The 25,003-nt window shown below is 49.4% G+C and overlaps 1 protein-coding gene across 3 annotated transcripts in view; it reads left to right on the forward strand.

The window, feature by feature from the left end:
• The window catches only part of LOC119382403 (uncharacterized), a 119,654-nt gene that overhangs the window by 58,876 nt on the left and 35,775 nt on the right, over positions 1-25,003 (forward strand). For 2 of the 3 annotated variants that reach the window (XM_037650090.2, XM_037650092.2), the window contains exon 2: positions 22,177-22,389. In XM_037650090.2, the coding sequence (XP_037506018.1) occupies positions 22,177-22,389 (213 nt within the window). The remainder of the gene's footprint in view (positions 1-22,176; positions 22,390-25,003) is intronic. The other variant, XM_037650091.2, reaches the window with a different exon arrangement.

Below are 25,003 nucleotides of genomic sequence, written 5' to 3' on the forward strand. Positions count from 1 at the left end.
TAGGACAGCCTGGGAAGGCCCCGAAATCCGGACAGCTGGAGGTCATCTCGTAACGCCGGAGGGAATCTGCACAGCGAGACTCACCATTAACAACCGGATTTATCCCGCGAACTTCATAGTGCTGCAGTGTTGCTCGAGAGATGTCATCCTTGGTATGGACTTCTTAGGCCTTCATGGTGCAGTCATCGACTTAAGGTCCAAGTCGATAACACTGTCCACGGAAAAGGCCCTACCGTCGCACACTCCGTCATGAAAGCACGCCTTGAATGTGCTGGAAGACCGGGTCACCATTCCCCCTCGCTCCTGCGTCATCATTTCCGTCGGCACGCAGAAATCAGCGGACCTGGAAGGCGTCGTTGAAGGCGACCAGCACCACTTGATTAACCGCAAGATTTGCGTCGCAAGAGGAGTAGCGAAGCTGCGGGCAGGGAAAGCAACAGTTACGCTCACAAATTTCAGCAACGAGTACAAGCATGTGAGCAAAGGCACGACGGTCGCCTACATCGAAGAAATCGTAGAAGCCAGCAATGCTTTCGGGTTCACCGATTCTCCCGAGCCTACTCCGACGAATAAAGCGCCGCAACCAGTTTTCAAAGTCAATCCAGCCTTCAGAAGCACAAACAAGAACAGCTCAAAACCCTGCTCTTGCAATACAAGGACTGCTTTTCGTCGTCGTCAAGAATTCGGCAGACCCCCGTGGCAAAACATCGCATCTTAACACAGGAAAGTGCCAGACCACTCCGTCAGAGCCCGTACAGAGTTTCGTCGCGAGAACGCGAGGCTGTGAAGAAACAGGTCGACTAAATGCTACGCGACGACATCATCCAGCCGTCGAAGAGTCCGCGGGCATCCCCGGTGGTGCTAATAAAGCAGAAGGATGAGACTACGTTTTTGCGTCGATTATCGTCGCCTGAACAGTCACGAAGAAGGACGTGTACCCACTTCCCCGGATAGACGACACACTGGATCGATTACACAACGCAAAGTACTTTTCGTCGATGGACCTCAAGACCGGTTACTGGCAAATAGAAGTCGACGAGAGAGACCGAGAAAAGACTGCCTTTATAACACCAGACGGCCTGTTCGAGTTCAAGGTCATGCCCTTTGGTCTTTGCTCGGCACCTGCGACTTTTCAACGGGTTATGGATACTGTACTGGCCGGCTTGAAGTGGCAGACCTGCCTCGTGTACTTGGACGACGTCGTTGTGTTTTCCTCAAACTTCGACGAACACCTTCGGCGCCTTGAAGTTGTACTTCAAGCAATCAAGACCTCCGGACTCACCTTGAAGACTGAAAAGTGCCGCTTTGCGTACGAGGAGCTCTTGTTCTTGGGTCACGTGATCAGCAAGGATGGTGTTCGCCCGGACCCACGGAAAACAGCTGCCATCGCTGCCTTCCAGCCGCCCACCGACAAGAGGACCGTACGCCGTTTTCTCGGCTTGTGCGCCTATTACAGGCGTTTCGTCAAGGAATTTTCACGGATCGCCGAGCCACTGACACAACTCACAAAGGCCGATGTCGAATTCAGGTGGGAAACGTCGCAAGTTCAAGCATTTGAAGAATTGAAACGACGCCTGCAGACGCCTCCGATACTTGCGCATTTCGACGAATACGCCGATACAGAAATCCACACTGACGCAAGCAGCGTAGGACTCGGCGCCGTCTTTGTGTAGAAGACCGACGGATTGGAAAGGGTCATCAGTTATGCTAGCCGGTCGCTATCAAAGGCAGAAATCAACTATTCTACAACAGAGAAGGAGTGCCTGGCCATCATCTGGGCTACATCGAAGTTTCGCCCCTACCTCTAGGGCCGGCCCTTCAAAGTTGTGAGTGACCACCACGCCTTGTGTTGGCTAGCTAACTTGAAAGACCCTTCAGGTCGCCTCGCACGGTGGAGCCTACGACTTCAAGAATTCGACATAACCGTCGTTTACAAGTCCGGAAGAAAACACTCCGACGCTGACTGCCTGTCCCGCGCCCCCGTCGACCCACCGCCGCAGGACGACCAGGAAGATGACTGCTTCTTGGGAACCATAAGTGCCGACGACTTCGCCGAACGACAGTGAGCGGACCCAGAACTCAGGGGCCTTGTGGAATACCTCGTGGGCAGGACCGCCGTTGTTCCGAAGGTATTCACGCGGGGACTGATGTCGTTTTCCTTGCGCAACGATGTTCTCCTTAAGGAAAACTTCTCGCCGATTCGAGCCGATTCCCTTCTCGTAGTGCCCTCGAGATTGCGACCAGAGGTCCTCCAGGCTCTGCACGATGACCCGACGTCCGGACACCTGGGTGTTTCTCGCACGCTCGCAAGAATAGAGAAAAGTATTACTGGCCGCGCCTTGCCGCCGACGTAACTCGTTACGTCAAGACCTGCCGGGACTGTCAGCGACGCAAGACACCGCCGACTAGGCCAGCCGGACTTCTGCAGCCTGTGGAGCCACCTCGATGGCCGTTCCAGCAAATCGAGAATGGATCGTCGTAGCTACCGACTAGCTCACCCGCTACGCCGAGACAAGGGCCCTACCCAGAGGCAGTGCCGCCGAGGTAGCGAAGTTCTTCGTTGAGAACATCGTCCTGCGTCATGGCGCCCCAGAGGTCCTCATCACCGACAGAGGTACGGCGTTTACTGCTGACCTAACTCAGGCAATACTGAGATACAGCCAAACGAGCCACCGCCGGACAACAGCGTACCACCCACAGACCAATGGCCTCACCGAGCGGCTAAACAAGGCCATCGCCGACATGCTGGCAATGTATGTCGACGTCGAACACAAGACGTGGGATGCCATCCTTCCGTATGTGACCTTCGCCTACAACACGGCCATGCAGGAAACGACGCAAATGACGCCGTACAAGCTGGTCTATGGAAGGAGCCCGGCAACGACGCTCGACGCAATGCTACCAACCACCACCGACGAAGACGATCTCGACGTTGCCGCCTATTTGCAACGCGCCGAAGATGCTCGACAGCTCGCCCGCTTGCGCATCAAGAACCAGCAGAGAGCCGACAGCCGTCACTATAACCTTCGACGACGCCACATGGAGTACCAACCCGGTGACCGTGTGTGGGTCTGGACGCCGATACGCCGACGTGGGCTCAGTGAAAAACTTCTTCGGCGATATTTCGGGCCATACAAGGTTCTTCGAAGTCTCGGCGCTCTTGACTACGAGGTCGTCCCGGACGGCATTACGAACTCTCAGCGACGCCGCGCACGACCTGAAGTCGTCCATGTCGTGCGCCTTAAGCCGTTTTTTGCGCGTTAGCGAACCTGGGGATTCTACTTTTTCCTTTGTTATTGTAATTTATTTGTGTATGCAGTTGTTTTTTTTTCCTTCTATGTTCTGCCGCAAGCATCGGGACGATGCTTTTTCAGAGGGGGGCAATGCCACGCCCGCTTCTTTTTTTTTTTTTGTAGTATTCGGGTTTGACCAGCAAGAGCGGTTATCAACGCTCGAAGCTGACCGCTCCGCAGTGTTCGAGAAGCTTCGCGATTGTAGTAGATCGTTTTGTTAAGATTGCGCGCAGGACGCGAATAGTCTACATTATTCCAGTGCTTGCGCGACACGCAGGGATAAGACTGGAAAGTTCGATGCATGTATAAAAGACGGTGCACCCCAGCCATGAGCAGTTGATTGACGGTCGACGCTTTGTTAGCCGCTATCATTGTATTACTGTAGTTTGACTTTCAGTTTCCAGGCCACAAGTACGGCCAAATAAACAGTTTCATCTCGGACGTGCTGACTGCTGTCTTCTTCGACGTCACGACCCCGTGACAATATATATATATATATATATATATATATATATATATATATATATATATATATATATATATATATATATATCCTGCGGCAAGAGCATCCGTAATTCCGAAGTGTCCACATGCGCATACACGTGGATACTTGCGAATTAATAATAAGCAGATGACAAAACAAGCCCAACATTAATTTAGGCAAAGCTCTGTGCGTGACACTTTCGTCTTAATGACGAAGCGTGTGTAAGGGGTTGTTTTTCACGTACTATTTCTGTTGTCCTGTAGCGTCCTACGTAAATAATAGTAATTTAGGGGATTTTACTTGCCATCACCACATTGTCATTATGGGGCAAGTCGCAGTGGGGAATTCTGTAATAGACTTAAACACCCGCCGGACGTGCACCAGGATCTAAGTGAGCGGGTGTTCTTGCATTTCGTCCCCACTGGAATACGGCCGCCATGACAGGGAATCGAACCCGCTACCTCACGCTTAGCAGCGCCACACTTTATCTGCCAATCGCTCCCACGGAGGGTATATACATTATCTCGACGGCGCTGGAATAAAAATTAACCCCTTTAGCTCACGCTAAGGAGACCACGGTAGCCTATGCCCTGGAGAGACGTTCATTAATTAAACTACTTTAACGTTATTAGTCCATTGCATTGTTCGTCCCACCCTCACCCTGAAGCATTTTCCACCTCACCCGTTGTTGCACAGCCTTCGGTATCGGCCCACTCGAGTTTTGTTACCAATTGTATTCGCGCCGCCGAACGCCAGATTTTTAAAATCACCAGCCATACAAGGCTCTCTCCTAATGAATAATAGTTACTGAGCACCCGCTGACGGTGTGATGTGTTTATTGACAATACTGTATAATTGAGACGATGGAATGAGTGATATGGTAGTCGAGGAAACCGAAGAATTTCATCATCTAAGATTTCTGACAAATTAGGTCTGTAGATTAGTAGGTGAACATCGTGTCTGCCAAGCATGCGAATAATAAAAAGTAGTCCGCGCATCTCAGACGGGGACCCACTTCCTGCGAGACGCGAGTCGCGCACTGCAGCACACTGCTTTCAGCGTCATTGATTACAGTACGTGACTTCAGTTAACCTCCCATTGCGAGATGCTGAATACGGTCACTCTAAAGGCGCCGCGAAGAAAAACAGAGAGAAGGTGGGGCTCGTCACGTAAGCAAAACAGGGTACATTGCCTACGATAGCAAGGGAAGGCTGGGAAAGAACTCCGCTTGCAGGCCGCAAAGGTAAGGGCAGCGTTAATATAGACCCTTTTCGAAAAAGGGCGCCCCTAGCGCCGCGCACGCAAACTACAGTTTGCCGCCATTGTGAGGGCACCGCAGCAGACGACGCAGGCTTCGGCAACGTCCCCGTGCGTGACATTTCAGCACCGCCGAATTGTGAACTGTCATCAACGTTTTTCGTAGAGACGGGGTGCTGCAATGGTGCAGACGTGCTGCGTTCCCATGTGCCACCATCGAGGATATCGCGACGAGAACAGCGATAAGGTCCGCGATAAAACTTAAACAACAGACGCACGTGCTCTCTCTCCGGACGTGCTACAGAAACGGACGTGCTTATTTCACAGCGCCATGTGTAGCCTTGCTTTTACGAATGAATTGTCTTCGCCCGAGTGCCTGTATGCGGTGAATTGCGATAGACTGTTTGTGCAGAAATAGCTGCGAGGGTTCGTAAGGCCAGCCAGAAAAATAAAAATGGAGTTGCGTACCGTTCATTTAGTAGCGACAGTACTCGCATATCGTAAGCCACGCGTCAACATTTTTTAGTACAGACAAACAGGGGCGTATGGCATGGCATGGCAAGAACTTTATTATGGTCCAGAGAAACTACAGCCCGAGGGCAAAGCCCCCAGGCTAAGTCTGTGGCTCCGCCACGTCGGCGCCGGTAGGCCAAAGGCTTTCCCGATGTCGTGAGCTCTCCGGACGGCCAGGAGTTGATCTTGGAGGACTTCACTGGTTATATGCCTACTCCAGTCCTCCTCACTGTTGAGATCTGAGGCCCCTTGGTTGGGGCACAGCCAAAACATATGATCAAGTAGACACGGAGTGATAGATGAGCTCATTGAGGCGCATACGATGTCACAAACAGGGGCGTAGGCAGAAATATTTTTCGGGAGGTGGGGGGAGGCACCACCTTGATCTGAAGTGGGGGCCGGGCAGGCAGATGTGGTCGAGTGTCATTTTGTGCTCTGTGTGCCATGGCAAAAGAAATTTCGGGGGGCGGGCACGGGCCCGGTGTGCCCCCCCTCCCCCTGGCTACGCCACTGCATACAAATATACCCGACGCGTGGCTGCGTGGCGTCCGGAAAATAGTTGCGTGGTGTGGCTTGCGGCAGATAGGATTTTCACCGGTTGCGGTCGCATAGTTCCGCGACAGTGACATCCTTCCTTTCCTTCGGTTAGAAGTTTGTAGGTTGTAACTTTCGGTGAGAAGTTTCTAGCTTCGGCGAGCCTTTTTTTCCCGGTCCGGGCGCGCACGCGAGTTGGCTGTGCTCACGGTCTCGCAACCGCAGCAGTCGAGCCAAACTGCCCGTCCAACCCGTTGAAGGGTACAAAGTGTTGCTCATTGTGCATTGGAAGCACCTCAGAAAGACCAACGGAGAGTACTAAGAGCTCGTTCAAGCACACAAACGGTGAGATTTCAGCGGATGGCACGGAGAACTAGCCGCCAACACAAACATCACAGCACTCACGCATATGACGGCTCGCTTTCCATGCCCTCACGATGGGGCTGGCTAAACTGGTAGCGTAACTTCCGTAGAAGCCCACGTATCAAGCCGGTGGCTAGTGCAACAGTCGCCATCTATGTGAGGAGGGGACAAACAGAATAAAAAAAAGAAAAAAGATGACGTCACAACCGGAAGCGGAAATGACGTCACGTTTTAACGCGATGGGCGCGAAATTATGAAATTTTTTGACAGGGCGCCGCTTCTTACTTTTTTTTTGTAGCTGCACGTTCTTTTTCTTATCACTATGACGGCTCCATAATGGAAGCCTGCAAGATAACGGGTAGACGAAAAAGACAGATTTGATAAATAAGGTGTATTTTATTGGCGAAATATTACAGTTGAACAGGATATTACCCCAAAATATATAACACAGAAATCAGAAGTAGCATAACAATTCAACGTGCACACAAACCTTGCACACGTGTTGTTCTTGCATCCGTAGACAGCGCAGCGTTTCTTCGCGTAGCGTGGCGGACTCATCGTCCCGAAGGGCGACAGCACGCTGGCCGTGCGCTGGCAAAACACAGTCACTGAAACGGTTCCCGATGGCTGCTATGGGCTATATTACCTTCTGCCAAGTACCACGACTAGAAAACAACGCTTATGCGAGGAAATCACCTACGGACGACAGGCACAAACCTACTGCGCAAAAACGAGCGACGCCATTTGCATCTGAAAATGCGCAAAACCGTTGGCCCATGTTACCAGACTGCCTGCATGTGCCCGCTGTTTCTGAAAATAAACGAAAAAAATTGGCCACTCAACCACATACCCAAGACTAAAGTTGGATTAAAGTAATCTACTAATTTAATTCGTGACAAATAAAATTAAAACTAATGAAAATAAACGTTTAATTAATTTTAAATGCGAAGCATTTCTTAGCGAACCTCTGGCACTTTGAGCGTTTCTATCTACGTATCTATCTATCTATCTATCTAGCCGCCTACGTCTGGGTGCTCTCATGATCGCCTCCTTAACTTGGTGTAGACCAAAATTTGCATGGGAGGGTAAGAGAATTTGACGAATATGACTGCCGGGTCATGACATGAATGACGTTAAAATCTTGTCGCGTACGTCGTCAAACCCTTTCCACTAGACACGTGTGGTACATACCCGTTTACCACTGGCCGCGGTGTACGGGTATGCGCCACAGGTGATAGTTTATATCTACCCAGGAGCGGCGAGAACTGACATTGTTAACTTAAATGCTAGAGCGTTAAGGAAAACCAACACAGGCAGCGTTGACTCAACGAATGCAAAGAATGAAAATTAGGATTCCAGCAGGAATCGAACCCAAGCATTCTGCGTTGCAATGAAGTATTCTACCACTGAGCCACGCCAGGTCTATAAATTGCTTTGGAAAAACAGCCTATGCAGGCGTAATATCGGTGCAACGTCAATTGTGGTTTGCTGCTGGCTATCTAATTTTACAAGAAAGCATTAAACACTACATGATACTCCTACGATGTCTACTCCCACGATACAGGCGTCATATCAGATTAACGTCTGAAGTTCCAGTGTTGGCTCCACTTTTATAGCAGTCTAATAAACATTACGTTTGTATTCCTATGATTCAGCAAGCTATATTGAAGCGTTGCTCTACCCCGGATGAATACATTAACGAAAGTTACATATGATATCCACATCACTGCACCGTAAAGTACACTTAGTCAGCCAGAATGACGCAGTGTCCTCTTCATTTCTTTCGAGGCTGGGCGATGGCCTCATGCTGATCGAGGATGATGCCAGATTGATTGACAGCCGCTTTGTAGACTAGGCTACCTAGGCCACAGACGCCCAGGTAGTCTACAAATACGACAAACACCATCCACTGATGTTGGTCTACCTAGCACTATCCAGGCCTACCAGCCTCGACGGAGTATACCTCACCAACGCGAAGGGTGGCTTCAGGTTCCGACATGTCGCCGGCTCTGTCGACAGACAATTTGTCGACGAAATGACCGAGGCATCCACGAATTCAACAGCTCTATACTATACCACACAACGTTACTCCTCGTCACCACAATCACGACCGGATCCTATAACATGTCATGACCAGCTGCTGGTGCTCACTGATCACGGTGATGATGCCCTTGTTCAAGAACTGTCAAGAACTTCTTGCACACATGCACGCGGGTTCGTGAAACGTGCGTGCGTACTCGGGACACGTATAAGCACTACATATCACCTTACCGCTTCTGGTGTTGGTAATACCCACGTCGCCATTGGCAGCGTTACCCAACCGTAAACAACTGGTTATATAACACATATGCGGCTCCTCAACACATATAAGTGTGCGTATAAAATTTATACAAATCTTTAGCGTCATTTTGTAACGTGTCGCTCAGTAAAAAAAGTTACGCCACAGTCACCTACCCGCCGCATGCTTCGCATAACATCGACTCCCACGGTACGTGGGATCTGCCGAATTTTTTTGTTTTCATTACTTGTCCCCCCCCTCACCTAGTAGCGCTTTAATCGTCACGCGGGTGTTGATGTTTGTCGCAATAGGTTTCCGGCCACTTTTCGTTCCGACTTTCGCGATGCTGGCTATCCCACGCTCCTTTGCGAAGCGAAACTGACGAAAAGCCCACCGTCAGGTGTCGTATTTATGGAAATGGTCTAATACTATCTGGGGTTTTACGTCCCAAAACCCTGATACGATTATGAGAGATGCTGTAGTGGAGGGCTTCGGAAATTTCGACCATCCGGTGTTCTTTAACGTGCGCTGATATCGCACAGTACAGGGGCCTCTAGCATTTCGCCTCCATCGAAATGCGACGCCCAAGGGGACATGGCCAGTGGCCGACGGTTGGCAACGAGTTGGGAAGCAGTCGTTGGCCAATCTAGTCGGCCATACAACCAAAGAAAGAGGTTGGCCCGTGACTGGCCATCGACCAGGTCGGCAGCGAGTTGGCCAGCGCGCTTGGCCCGACGTCGCCTGTTTCCCTTCTGCCAACGCCACGCGGGCTTGGTCGGAACAAGAGCGTGGGCCGACCTCTATTTTAGATTGGTGTGCTATGCTAGGACGCGGGTGCTTGGCACTCGTCAATTTGCCTGTTGTGTAAGTAGCAACGGATATTCCTGCTGCGTTTTCTTTTTCTTTTTTGAGGCAGGCAGTGGTATGTCGTGAATCGCGGTGTAAATTGGTAGGTTATGTACATCTATATGCCATTAACAGGGGCGTAGATAGAAATATTTTCTGGGGAAGATTGGGGGGGGAGGGGGGGGATGAGGTGGTCAGCCACCATTTATACCTGTTAATTCGTGTACCTACACACATGCAAAATTGAGAAAATTTAGGAAGGTTCGGATCCTCCCCCCCCCCCCCCCCCCCATCTATGCCAATGGTTTCAAAGTGTGCGTACTCGACAAGCTCCACCACCGTGACACTGCTGTGTGCACAGCGGGAGGGGAGCGAACACACCCTTCTTTCTTCACGTGGTGGACCGGTTCCTCTTGCTCGCGGCAGCCGGCACACGGGGAGAGGGACATAGAGTGACCGGTGAGTGAGCGGGGATGAGCATGGGAGCGAGGGACTAGGGACTCCAAAGGAGAGTGAACGAACGAACACTTTGTTGAACCGTCGAGCCGAGCGGCACGCGAGGCGAAGACTCGAACTGCTAGCTGGCAGCTGAAGCGTGGTCCCGTAGCAGGACCCACGGGTTGAATCAAATCTCCACCTTCGGCAGCGGCGTGTGACTCGTGTCCCTGCTAACTGTCGGCAGCGGTGTACGGCGGCAAACCACCAGCATGCGGACGTTCCACAACAGATAAGCCTACTTGTTAAACAGCTCTCGGACCTTCCGTCGGGACCATCTTGCTTTAATCGCGTTCAATCTTTGCTTTGGTTAACCATCTCGTGTTTCTTTTTCGAATATTCTGTCTCTGTAGGGTTGCCGCGTGTATTGCCGCGATGATTTCGCGTGTCTGTCACGTAACTTATTTCTTGAGAGTGGATTCCGACGTTGTGTTCTTTTCTTGCCTCGCGGCAGAGTGTGATTTGCTTGTGTTTAGTTTGAGTATTCCTGTGTATGTGATCACTGATTTCGGAGGGCGTGGTTTTCTTTTGTTAAAGCGAGTGTATGTTTTGACGTCGTCTTCCGTCCGATGCCCCTGGCCCGCATTCGATCAGGCGTGGACCTGATCGCCGGTCAGCCTGTCGAACAACCCGCAAACGCACGTGGGTGGAGTTGTTGTCGCCAATTCCCTGCGGAACGAATAGTGCAGAAAATCAGCCTTTATGTGTAATTTCTATTTTATATGTTAATTGAATTATTTGCAGTATTCGTTCCGGAAGGGATGCGGCGACAACGATTCCATCCACATGAGTTTGCGGGTTGTTCGACAGGCTGACCGGCGATAAGGTCCACGCCTGATCGACTGCGGGCCAGGGGCATCGGACGGAAGACGACGTCAAAATATACACTCGCTTTAACAAAAGAAAACCACGCCCCCGAAATAAGTGATCACATACCAAGGAATACTCAAACTAAACAAAAGCAAATCACACTCTGCCGCGACGCAAGAAAAGAACACAACGTCGGAATCCACTCTCAAGAAATAACAATTACGTGACAGACACGCGAAATCATCGCGGCAATACACGCTGGAACACTACACTTAGTGAAGAAAATATGGGACGCGAATAAAGCATGAGAGTCCCGACCGAAGGTGTGAGAGCTGTTGAAGAGGTGGGCTAATCTACTTGCCTGACACCGCATAACAGAGAAGATGGAGGAACGCAGAGGCGGCAGCTAGGCAGCGAGCTCACATGTATCAACGTGAAAGTTTTCGCGCCGTAAATCTTCTTGTGCAATAGACTTGTGCAAACTTTCTTGTGCCATTTTACGTCCATGTACTGGTGATGTGGTGAACTGCATTTGTGTTCCTACACAGACAATCTTAGTTAACATGTGTGTTTCTGCACTGTTTTGATGTGTAAAATTCTTCAATAAATGGTCAAAAGAATTTCCTGCATTTTGTACTTGTGTCTGCCGACTTTACTGGTGTGCAATACGGGGCTCGCTTCCTGTTGCATATGTACGAAAATGTAGCATCGCGAAAAATCAAGGCTAATTATTCCTCGGCCAAGCTGGGTCCTACGTGGCCTACAGCTGGCCGTATGCGCGAATAAGCACCGGGCCAGGCGTGGTCCCGCAGTGGCTGGCAATCGGCAATTTCACCGGCCCAAGCTTGGCACTAGGCTGGCTGGCGTCTGGCCATGAGCATATTTTCACAGGGCCAAACGTGGCCCTAGGGTGGCTGGCAATCAGCCAGGTTGGCCATTTAGGTCGGCCCAATGTCGGTGGCCATAACATCGGCCAACCTGAGGCCAGTGTCAATCCCCAAACGTGGGCCGACGTCGGCAGCTGACCTATGGCCGAGGTTGGCCAGGTTGGCCAATGACCTTGGGCCAGCGTCGTGCCGAGCACTTTTGTACCATTGGGCGGCCGCGATCGAACCCGCGACTTTCGGGTCAGCGGCCGAGCACCATAATCACTGCTCCATAGCGGCGGACAAGGCCTGCGTTGACAGCAACGTTTATCTTCTGGCGGCACGGTAACAGGGCAGTTCAATGCCTTCGAACTGTTACACTAGTGCACAGCGAACTTATTGTAAAAAAAAAAAGACATTTGTGAAAGGTTGCTCAGCTTGCCCCAAACATCGCCTGGTGAGGTGCTATACGTTGTCTTCAGGCTGAACCACATAGAGCGTTTTTGCCGACGTTTTCCCGGCGTTTCGTACGCCGGCGTCCCTCGACGTCGACGCTACCGGTGACGGTGGCCGAAGCGTCCACCTCTGCACGGTCCAGACATCACGGCGTGCGGCTAGCAGCGACTTCCGCTACGTAACGGCGTCGTCGCTGCTGCCAAAATGGCTAATGGATCTAATAAGTCGTCGCCGTGCGCTGTGTGGCCCTTAAGTTCTCAACTGATGCTTGTATTTGACTTAGCTTGTTCCCTAGAAGCTTCGACAGCAAAGCGCTCGTGATATCTTTGAACTTTTTCCGAGAGCCGTACTCAAGTTCATCGGTAGGCTTAGCAGGAATGAGTGTATTGGCCGAATACGTGGCCTCAAAGATGTGCGGCAGCTTCAAGCTCAGAGGCCATATATTACGAGTTTGTGGTTCTTCTTAATGCCAATAGCTGGCGCTACAGGTAAAAAAAAAGACTTTTAGGCGGCACTGTGACTCGTTTTTTGCACCACAGAACTGAAAATGAGACATAAAAGCTATAATCAGGAATATATCTTGTTGGTCCATTGACGGAAACTGTACACTGCTTTACGAGGTGTGAGGTTCATTCCCTCTGGTCACACTGTGCGACGCTGAGTTAACGCTCTTCATATTGTTTGCCGCCCTCTCTGACGGCGTTGATGCGACGACGCCGAGGTACGCAACGCCAGAAAACGCCGGCAAAAACGTTGTGTATGTTTCGGCCTTTACGGTAAACAAACACACGACACAGCGAATAAAAATAAAACGGCTTTTCGAGAACCATCTAGGTGTCCTTGCTCACATAAATGAAATATTGCAGCTCGTAATCAATATATTAAACAGGTCCTGACGACAGGTATATTAGCGAACTTTACCATGTAAAAATAGAACGCGCTATTCTGTCCCAAATAAGGCTGGCCGCAAGAGCGGGGTTCCAAGCCGCGACCTCCAGCATTTCTGCAGACCAGCATAGGCAGTCAAACAAGAAGGCGGGTTTCTCGATACGTTATAGGAATCTAATCTGTCTCATTACTCCTTCACCAACACTTAACAGAGAGGAAAACGCGGCCGGTGTAGCATGTCATGCGTATAATGAAGTCAGTGCTTTCCGACGTCTTTAGTTATGTTATTTAGAAACGAAAAGCGCGCTGTTGAAACAAAAGCGACTTTATTAAAACCATTCTTTTTAAGAAGATCACCCAACACTATTCTGCTTGCAAAGGTACTCTTCCTTTCCTTCTTGTTCTTATTGAGCAAAAAAAAAAAAAATGTCTGTGGCAGCGAATATAACACGGCCAGGCGTCTTCACGTAATAGTGCGAAATATAGATTTTATAAACTGACGCTAACAGAAATCAGGGACGTCAAGACTCTCTCTGCACATTCGGAAACCCGCGATAGTCGTCACCACCTCCCAAGCTTGCATTTTTTCTGGAAGTTAGCTTTTTCACATTTACAATAACAGCAGCGCTAAAGGACGTCCTTGCTTTCTTTTAGGAATCCCGTTGGAGCCAACGGCATCATCGGACGAAATATTTTGAAAAGGCAGGGGATGAGAAGAAGGGCAGCGCTCTCTTTCGAGAGTTCGTCGTCACCAAGCACAGCCAAGCGACTTGTATACGTGTGCACCCTTTCATTGCAACAGAACTGCTGATTCACAGTCGAGTAGCCCAACCGGCCGCTCGTTGCATGCGCTGCGGTTATCTCTCGGCCACTGAGGTTCGCGCTCGCTGGTTGTAGCGGATGTCGTCGTCGTGCTTTTTTTTTATTTATTGTGGTTGGTGTTCTCAATAAGTGCGATTACGGCAAGCGTAATCGCGCGAATTTTGAACGTTGAAGGTCCGTACGCCACGTGGTGTGAAAAACGGTGAACTAGAAGCGATGTCCCGAATTTCTGGGTATGTGAAGCACTGTACAGAATTTGTGCAATGAAGTGCGTGCTACGTAGAGATGTGAGAGGCAAACCATTAAATGTCTTAGCGAACCAAAGGCACTTCGGCAATTTCTCTCTGTCTATCTAGCTGTCTGGGCGCTCTTGTAGTCACCCTAACTTGGTGTATATACCAAAATTGGCATACGAAGACATGACGATTATGAAATGAATAACGTGGCATGCCTGCCTCGTACGTCATGAAACACTTTCCCACAGTCACGTGCGGCGCATACCCACAGTTATTAACAGTCTATTGGGCGCGAGGACATACCGTGGCGCCGCCATGCGGAGGCATCCCTGTGACGTGCAAGGTTGGATTGCTCGGCCAGCCCTCTCCCGCGAAGCGCGCAGCCGCTTTCGCGCCTCATTTTTTATTATTATTGTTGTACTTCATTTTAACAAAGTCAGTTAAATACTGCTGCAGCTTGGACACGGACTGCACGAAATGCTAAATAACTGCTCAGAAAAAATGTTACGTTCCTCATAATGCGTTAGACAACGGCATGGCTGCTGGGGTAGACTGCTATGGCCACCGATATGGAAGCCACGGGGGCCCAGCACGCCGCTTTTGTAAAGGGTAACGAATAATTTTGCGTCGAATTAAAACTAAGCATCAAACGGGCTTTAGCGCATGCTTGCCGTAAAGAAACAGATTTCTTCTGCAAGAAATGCGTGCAACCGTGCAACTTCATTCATTGTAGGTTTGCAGCTAAAAACGGGCTGCGATTTACACGACAGGCATGGGCAAATTCACACTCCTGTTTAGCACACATAGCCCTATGAAGCACAGCGCAAGCGGTTTCTCCGCTTTGTGGGAAGCAATGCAGCATGCTTAGCTGCGACCTTTCTCATATGATTGGAGACAAACGCACGAGAGCCATATGCACGCACGCGCCTCATTCAGAGTTGTAGCTATAGATAACATTTCACATGAGTTTGTCTGCGGCGCCATTTTAATATCTATCTGCTGCTTCTCATTGCGCGAATTTTCCAAGGTTGTCACACGGTGCATGTTCGATCGCCACCGAGCCACGTCGGGATGAACATTTTCGACGATTGACTCTGTTCTCCAGCTTGCACAAAGGTGCGAATCGTGATCGAAAAACACGGCGCCCATAGGGCTCGATTGCGATAGCAAATGGCGCTGTGCGCCAGCCGGCCGTGTTACATTGCGCCCTTGAATTATCATGCTGCAAGGTGTGGCTTACCGTGGCCTAAATAGCAATTTTATGTTTCAGTGAAAATACCAGCGTCCAGCATTTTATAGCTTTATTGATAAGCAGTATGACACTTCGCGGAAGCTGTTAGAAGGTGAATCAGTGTTTGGAACGGGCCACGTTTTCGCCAGTAGCGTAAAAGAACATAGAGAAGAACAAGTGACACTGGCTACGGGCTGTGGTGGAAGTTACGTCGGCGAGACAGGTAACTTTCAGCAAAGGCTCAAGCAGTACTTGTGGGAAAGAAGGTGACTTTTAAGGGCTCATTTTTCTTTGTTAGACACAGTAATAATGAGAACTAACAGACAATAATGCCAAGGAAAGTATAGGGGGTGTTATTTGTAATAATTAGAACATAAATGTGAAGAAAGTAAAGCGGACAAAAAGATAACTTGCCGCCGGCAGGGACCGAACCTGCGACCTTCGAATAACGCGTCCGATGCTCTACCACTGATCTACGGCGGCGGTCATCCTCTCGTCCACTTTATGGGGTATATATGTGCATTTAAACCCTAGGAGTGTTAGCGCCGATCGCAGCCACGATGGCGAGTGTGGAACACTCTTTTTCTGCCTGTTGGCGTCACGTAGCACGTGATCTTTTTACTAGCTGGCAGCTGACCAATAACCCGTCGCATACTACCTGAATGCATAAAGTCTGCCAGAACGAGACCCTCGCTATGAATGAAGGAAAGAGGCCACTTTTAAGGGCTCGTATTTCTTTGTTAGACACAATATTAATGAGAACTAACAGGCAATGATGCCAAGGAAAGTATAGGGGGTGTTATTTGTAGTAATTAGAATATAAATGTGAAGAAAGTAAGGTGGACGAAAAGATAACTTGCCGCCGGCAGGCACCGAACCTGCGACCTTCGAATAACGCGTCTGATGCTGTACCACTTCGTCCACTTTACTTTCTTCACATTTATATTCTAATTACTACAAATAACACCTCATATACTTTCCTTGGCATTATTGTCTGTTAGTTCTCACTAATATGCAGTACATGTATGATTGATGTAATACCCCTGACACACGGCCACTCTAAAGTCCTTTAGAAAAGGGGACATCTTCCGGAAAGGCGTTCGAGCGCAGTGACACACGACAAAGGAGTAACTCCCTTCCAGAAACGATCCTTTTCGGAAAGGCAGATCGCGCATCTACTTTTCGGCCAGAAAGGGAGTACTCTCGCACACAGTGTGCAGAATTTATGAATAAAAGAAAACATGTTGCAACACTAAGGTGCCTAGTGACTTTTTTTTTGCGAGCGAAAATGTTTTAATTTTCAGCAGTAGAACGATTTGTCGAAAAGCGAACGTTTATACAGCAAAACAACTGTTCATAGTTGCCAGACGAAGTTAAGTTGCTGCTAAAAACGGAAAAAACGAACGGAAATTGCGAGTATGCGAGTTATAAGCCGCCAGACAATAAAAAAAAAGTTTTCATGCTTTAATATCGCGAAATATGATGTACATGTGCATTTTTTGAATACATTTCCTATTTTGTTGCTTGCACAAACAGCGCCATTTTTTTCTACAGCGTTTTTCTGAGGAACCACTTAAAGCAGTTCACGGCCGGGCTAGACCGCACGCGCGAGCGCGCGCGCGCGGTCTAGCCCGGCCGTGAGCAGTTGTCCGGTGCCGTGTGTCATCGGCACAACTCCTTTCTGCAAATGGTCCCTTTAGGCGACAAAAGGGGTTTACCTCAAAGTACTTTACTATTGCCCGTGTGTCAGGGGTATAAGAAAGAAGGTTTCATCAGATGCGGTGGCCGAACACGCAGAAGCAACTGGCCATGAAATAGACTGGGATATGACAAAGATAACGGAACGAGAAGAGAACTGGACTTCTTGGCTTTATCTTGAATCTCTGACAGTCCAGACAACGGCGCACACGCTTAAGCGTCATGACGGCAACTTTCCACACATGTACGCACGTTGCTTGCCTACGTCACATTTTGATTCATACACAACCGTACTGTTCGCGCATTCATTTCTTTCGTTGTGAACAAGCCTCCTGTGGGGGAGCCGAAACGTCTGGCTTTTATGTGAATATTCGTGGTCGGTGTCCATTTCAACACAATGGGCTTGAAATATCAATAAAAGAAAGACAGGTGACAGCGGTATCATGCTCTTGCAAAGCAGGGTAGAGGTAAAAGTGAAAGCTCACGCATGGCTCCTTCGCCTACGTAACGCACTGTGGCACGGAGCCGAAAAGTACCGTGCCGCCGATAACTTTTACTGCACTCTTTCGGATTCTGTAGTCTGTAGGGGTCCGCACACATGAAGTGAGAGCAAAACAACGCTGTTCAAGAGGAAAAACAGCACGAAATAGCGGTTAAAAATTATACCATCACCCGCTAAAGGGGAACATGAGGCGATGCGCGAAGCCGGAACCCTTGCACGATCGCGTTCCGTTGGCGTTCGCTGGGCATGCTACCGACCTCGCGTCGTGGAACGCGAAGAGGAACACTACGCGCGTCGTGTCTTCCCTCTAGCCTGGCCGTTAATTCTCACAGGGCGAGCGGGGAACGCTGTCGACAGGCGCGTGAGAGGGGAGCAGCGCAGGGGAGGAGAGAGAGGGGGAGGGGCGCGCATGCGATGGCCCTCATCACGGCGCTGCGCAGGAGAGAATTTCGGCATGTCGAGCCCGCATTTCAGAGGAGCCAACCAAGGCAAGCGCTGGACCGAACGCGTGCAGCGCTCTACCACTTGAAGGAGAGGATATTAGAGGAGGAGAGTAGCGTATGCGCCGTGAGAGCAGAAGCGAGAACGCAGGAGAAGCGCAAGCAGGTGCTGGTAGGGAAGTGGAGAGTGTAACACGCAGCTCTTGGAGAGAGGGAAGGAGGAGAGTCGCGCATGCGCAGTATGAGTGCGGTCTACTACGCCGCGTGCGGATTACCACGCCGCGTTAAATACCCCCGAGCAAGAGACACTTCGCATCTAAAACAACGCATTCAACCGTCCGCTTCCCTTCACCAGAGCGAGGTGAGACCACGTGATCCAACCCAGCACATCACAGCGACTGCAGCGCCCGCGTCTCCAGTGGTGGGCCTTGCGCAGGGTTGCCAATGGTGGCTACTTTTCGCCAAATTGGCGAATTTGAGAGGCCCGTGGCGACCTAAAATTATGAATGGCGACATGGCGAATTTTTGGCGATTTTCGGCTTAGGTCTCCACCGAGTTTTGAATCCTAAGCTCAGTGTCTTCCCAACGAATGAGCGGCAACATTCTCAGTACTTTTCTTGGTTTTAGACCCACGAGTAGAATGTGCACATTACGCGTCATTCGGTATGTCCGTCCTGTAACTCGTGTGTACCTCCTCAATTCATCTAGAGAGATAATAAAACGTTTATTTGATGTTCTGTGAAAATAAGATCAGTGAGTGGGATCCTTAGTTCGGGATGCCATCTAGATGCAGGAGGTACTGGAACGTCCCCCAGCGACATTCTAGCAAAATGTAAGTCAGCGGACTGCCTTGCAAACCGCGAGCGGGCAGTGATTGACTATAGGTTTATGGCTTTAGGTGCTTTAAGCTTATCTGAAGTTTCGCATCTGAAGGGGCAAGACGACGGGTTGGCCGCGTGTTCCGACCATTTGTTCTGCCAAAGCTCCAACTTCTCTGAATAGCTTGGCGACTTATTCACTGTTGCAGTACCCCCAGTTCAGCTCACAAAGACTGTTTTGGAATAGCGAAGAGAGGCGGGTACGCGGCTATTTCTGCAATAAAAATTATTTATTGAGGCATTTTTCACTGTTCTCGGTGAGCGTGTGCAATAAAAACAATTGCTATATAACATTTTACATTGTTATACAGCAATAACGCATCGGATCGCGTGTAGATATAAGTAACTATAAGAAAGGGTCGGTGATGTCCGGTATCATATTAGTTCACACTGAAAAGGTGTAAGACTCACTAATGATCGGTTCCTGTAAGAATTCTGTCGTGTTACCTTCAATAAACCTTTTAATCCTTTCAATTCATATAAGGGTACGTAAAAGCTGTCTACAAATAATGCTTGCACGGTTTTCGCCCAAGCTTTATACCCCACTTTTAGCTTTGAAACGAGAGGACAGGGATGGAAGGATATCATGAGCGTTTCGTTCATTCACCCTTGCGCCACCACGCACATCTTGCGGCTCGTCGGAGATGCAGCACCATGCACTCCCATGGTGAAGCGGGCGATACGACTGGCATCGAGAAACGTCAATATAATTTAAGGGTCTTGGATGGTACTGTATTCTACAGGGCTATACGTGAGTGGAAATTTTTATTACTGGGTATGCCGCACATATCTAGAATGGCTACTTTCTTGGCGAAATTTTATAAAAAAATGGCGACTTTTGGCGACTTTTTGCTCGTCGTTTGGCGACATTTACTCGAAAGTCAGTGGCAACCCTGGCCTCGCGCCCAATATCAAACAAGGAACGGCGAGAATCGACTGGAAGTTTTGACGCGTTAGCGCTAAGCAGCCATGCCGCAGAAAATCAGGGCAACATCGTTTGTGGTCGCAGCGTTCCGATTTTATGTCAATGCAATAAACATTACATATGTAATCCTGTGAATGCTATAGCCAAGAGTTGCTCAAGCGAGGAGGAATACGCCGACTATTGCTATTTATGATATTCAGATCATCGCACCGTAGCGCGAGCTTCGTTTAAACAAAATTGGCGCCTCTACTGCAGCGCGAGTACCGACATCAGACCGTGGGTGCTATTACTGTCGAATTCCGCCATATTGTAAATATTTGTAATGGCGGCATTTTAAGCCAATCAGAGCGGCCGTAGCAGCCCTCTGGATCAATCAAAGTTGACCAATGGCAGTGTCCAGAATAGCACACCATAAGCTGCCCTTTAGGCGCCAGTGTTGCCGACGTGCCTGGTAAGGCCAACTATATAAAGTACGCAAAGTCGCCACCTCGTAGCGCTTGAATCAAATTAAAACCTTGGCTGCGTCGCATGAAATTGACCTCGGTGTGATCTGCCGGAATACTTTTCCACTCAGAATGGGTGCGAGGGATTCGTTTTAAAGCAATTCAGAAGCATCGAGGATCCGTCTTTTATTCATTTACCTTCGGTGGCGCAAAACGTGCGCGTTTCGACTAGAAATAGAATAACGTTGGATGGTCACAATATATTTGTGCTTTATGACGCGCTCCCTCTGCTTCCTCATACAGCGCCGCAGTTACATTGCGATGCAGACGCTGTCACTGCAGTTGCACTATCCCGAAGCGCTCAACTGATGGAAGTGTCCTTCTTTCGCGTAGGAATGGCATACACTTTCAGAGAGAGAATAAAGCGTTTATTTGATGTTCTTGAGAAGATCGGTGAGTGGGATCCTTAGTCCGGGATCCCATTGGCGTGGGCCGCTGTCCTCGCACGTTTCACGAGGGCCTCTTGGGACTTCGGATCCGAGCTGGACAGAGCTGCCTCCCACCCTTTTATGTTTAGTTGTGTCCTGGGTTGCATGGGTGGATTGTGCGGACATTCCCATACCATGTGGTACACTGCAAACCACTTTGCACCCTTAAGGGGGTTTCAAGCAAGCAAAACACCCTTTTGCCTAACTAAAATTTGCAAAAATTAGGGTGCAAGGGTGTTTTCCTTCCCCAATATAGCCTTTAAGGGGTAATGCTCGAACTAGACACCCTTTAGGAGTTAAGGGTGTTGTGGGTTATCGAAACACCCATGGCCCATACCACAGCGTGCCAGATGATAACTGGGACTCGCTGATTAAAATGTCGTTAGATCTTAGGCGAGTTTAGATTAAAAGATATGTCTCTTTTAGGGTTATCTACAAGCGTACCATCAATCTACGCCTATTCTCTTAATGTTTAATGTTCATTTATACGGAACAGGAATATCTCCACCGGCACTGAACGGCGGCTTAAGATACTGCGGCTATATATACCGGATGGTCAGTGTAAGGCCGTGTTGCACGAGCGCTCCATCCATGCGGTATTTTACAATACGCTCTGTTGTGTGCGCGGTTTGGCACGTGCGTGCACCTTATATGCTGATGTCATCTGTAATTACATGTTCCCTGACTGGTAGATCTTATTTTTGAAATTTTTCAGTGATAAGGGTGTTTAGGTCATTGGAAACACCCCATGATAAAGGTGTTAGGCCAGTGGCAACACCCTATGGTATGGGTGTTTTGATACGTGAAAACACCCTCTTCCTAAGGTGTAAGGGTGTTAGATATAGACACGGCAAAACCCCCTTAAGGGTGTAAAGTGGTTTACTGTGTACAGGGTGGCTATTTTATTGTCGCAGAACCTTCACTGTGGTTTGTGTGCGTCGGGATCTATCTTAGATAGTACGTATGGATTTGGGTAGGACAGTGTCTGCAGGCGACGCCACGCTACCTGCGATTCCTTACTGAGGTTCGGCCCCGGAGGCGGAAGTTTCCGTCTTTCGAGTCTGGTGTTGTAGAATTTCTGTATATGTGAGAAGCGGGTCCATACGCATAGCCGAGGGTGGGTGCGATGTGCCGCGGTCGGAAGTCCGATGTGACTCATGCAACAGTGACGACATCTACTGTGTGATCTCTTTGTGAGCTAACGCAACGTTCTTCGCGCTGCGCTGAAGAAACTATAGACTGCAACAGACCGGTTTCGGGAGAGAATGTACCGTGGCCCTGCGCGTCGCAGACTCGCAAAGCGATGCGGGCTTTGATCAACCGGGTTAGGCGATCGCTTGTAGGCGTGGACCTTGACAGTGCTTGCCTCTTAGTGCCCTTCGCCCCAGTGTGTCTACCTGGCTGATGGAATGTGTCGTCGCTGCCCGCAGCAGCCGTGCACGCGAGCCCGTCGTCTGGTCGCGATCCGGACCTGGGATGCCCGGCACCCCGTTCGCCCGAGAACGGCCTGAGCTTCATCTTTAACAGGGGCCGCCTGGTGCGCTACCGCTGTCACCCGGGATTCACGCTACGTGGACACGGTCAGGCGGTCTGCCACCACAACACCTGGAATAGGCCCGCCCCACTGTGCCTCGCCAAAAATGGTAGGCCTCTTTATTGGATTATTTCGGCTCAATTAGCGTCCCAAAGAATCGGGGGAATGGAACAGAAAAATCCCAGAGGGAGAAACGAAAATTATTTCAATGGAGCCGATAGTGAAATTCTAATAGGCCCAGGGTTGGTCTTGATTTCGAGAAAAGAAGAAGAAATGAATGAAAGGCTTTGTTTTTATCCTCAGGAAAGGAACGAGGAGAGTTGGAGTAGGCCTACCTTCGCAGCCAGGATGGAAGGTCGGAGCTGGTCCGCACTCGCAGTCAGTTGTTTCAGGAAAGGCAGATGCGGTCTATCCAGGCAGAAGGGTAAATTGAGATCCGAATGAGGAGACAAGTCCGCAGCTGTCGTTACAAAACTTGGCACCTAGCTGCGTGGGTATTTGCACATGAGCGACGGAAAAGTTAAATGGTCTAACTGGTAGTGTGCGCAAGTAATTGGTTGTAAAGCGATCACGCGCGCTGTACACGTAGCCTCCTCCGTAGCGAGTTTCGCCTCGTTTCCGGCAAGGCCCGCATGCGCGTGAGTCCAAATTAATGATTGATGAAGGGCCAGAAGGAGGGAAACGGCTGGCTTGCCTCAAGTTTTGGATATGGCTGTTGTCTCTGATGAATATGGGATTGATCCTGTGCAGGATTGCCTACTCCGAGAGCGATGTAGCAATGGATGCGGCCGCGAGAGTTGATGACTAACAATCATTTCGGCATCAGTGAGATCAACATAGAACAGATATTCGAGAAGAACTGTTTTTAGAGAGCCTTGGCTGGCATCCTCCTGCACAGTAAACCAGTTTACATCCTTAAGGGCGTTTTACCGTGTCTATAGCTAACACCCTTACACCTTAGGAAAAACGTGTTTTCACGGATCAAAACACCCATACCATGGTGTGTTGCCTTGCCAATGGCCTAAACATCCTCGCTGAAAAGCCGTAAAGTTACAGATGACATCAGCATAGAAGGTGCACTTACGCGCCCAACTACACACACACACACACACACACACACACACACACACACACATATATATATATATATATATATATATATATATATATATATATACTATGTCACCATTTAGTGCCGGCGAGAGTATTCCTGATCCGTACAGATGAGCATTAAATATTAACAGAATAGGCTTAAATTTATGGTGTGCTTGTATATAGCCCTAAAAGAGACATATCTTTTTATTTAAGTTCGCCTAATATCCAACTATTTTTTATTCAGCGAGTCCCAGTTATCATCTGGCACGCTGTCGTATGGGCCACAGGTGTTTCGATAAACCATAACACCCTAGGCTCCTAAATGGTGTTTTAGGTAGAACATTGCCCCTTAAAGGCTACTTGGGGAAGGAAAACATCCTTACGCCCTCGTTTTTCGGTTAGGCAAAAGGGTGTTTTGCTTGCTTGAAAACGCCTTAAGGATGTAAAGTGGTTTGCAGTATGCGCTGAACAGGCCTCCTGTTTTGGATCCCGGAGTGACAGAAGGTGTCTCCTATACTGGGAAGCAGGCGTGAGTCCCTTAGTGGATGTGCCTGTGGGGGCACTGCCAGGGCGAATTTACCTATTTTGCTTACAAGTGCGTCGATCTGATCCGATTCTGATTTCAGAAGAATGTAGAATGCAGTGTTACCGATAACGAAGGCCTGGATGAAGCGCGAGAGTAGGGCCTGCTTTAGTCCGCCATATTTATTGGTGACTCGTCCTAGAACTCGCAGGGTGTGGTCGGGAGTGTCTGAATGGTATATGTGTCGAGTCGCTTTCTTTGAATGTGTAAACCGGAGTATGCCGACCCTAGTAACTGGGATGTGGTTTTGATTGACCTGTGTGTTAGAATAATGTGTTTTTCACGCCACCCGACCACACGACGGATGGCAGAATAAATAGCTCCGATTTCTGGGGGTAGCGCATGACACCATTCCCAGCATGAGCCACTACCGTGTTGACTGCGGCCTGGAGTGTCCTGAATCTCTTCGACCGGCGAGATACATGTGAACGCTCTTGCTATCTGCACCACGCCAAGAGACTTCCAACATGCGTAATTGACTAATATATAACTTCAGAAGCCTCGAATTTTAAATGTGAACATATTCGACAGAGATCTGTCTGGCTGGGTAAAAATTCATAAGAAAAGATAATAAACTCTCCAGCCACTTATAGTCCAAAGTTGCTAAAGTTAAAACTTGAAAACTACAAACTGACCCGACCTTTCGGGACCAATTCGGTCCCTTCGTCAGGGGTGATTGCTCAGCCGGCTCCGAAGCTAGCGACCTTTTTTGGTGGTGTCCTCCTCTCCATCGTCCTTCTTTCCGCCGTTCTTGTTGCTGAGGTGTCTTTTCCACTGGTTCCGTAGACCGTGCACGTACACACTCGGTAAGGTTCGAGTTGAGCGGTTAACATTTCCAGCTGTTGTTTGGATATGCCAGGACTCTAAGAACTGTCTTTTTGTGTGGCTGCCTTCCGTGTCGATGACCCGGGCGTCGTCAGAATTGATGCGATGGTCCATCTTTTCGCTGTGTTCTGCGAGAGCGTTTCGCGCAGCGTTGAAGCTACCCACGTCGTTTCGATGTTGTCGTATCCTTTCGGGGAAGTTTTTTTGTCTCCGCGATGTA

The sequence above is a fragment of the Rhipicephalus sanguineus genome, chromosome 2 (assembly GCF_013339695.2).
Source record: "Rhipicephalus sanguineus isolate Rsan-2018 chromosome 2, BIME_Rsan_1.4, whole genome shotgun sequence".
NCBI lineage: Eukaryota > Metazoa > Arthropoda > Arachnida > Ixodida > Ixodidae > Rhipicephalus > Rhipicephalus sanguineus.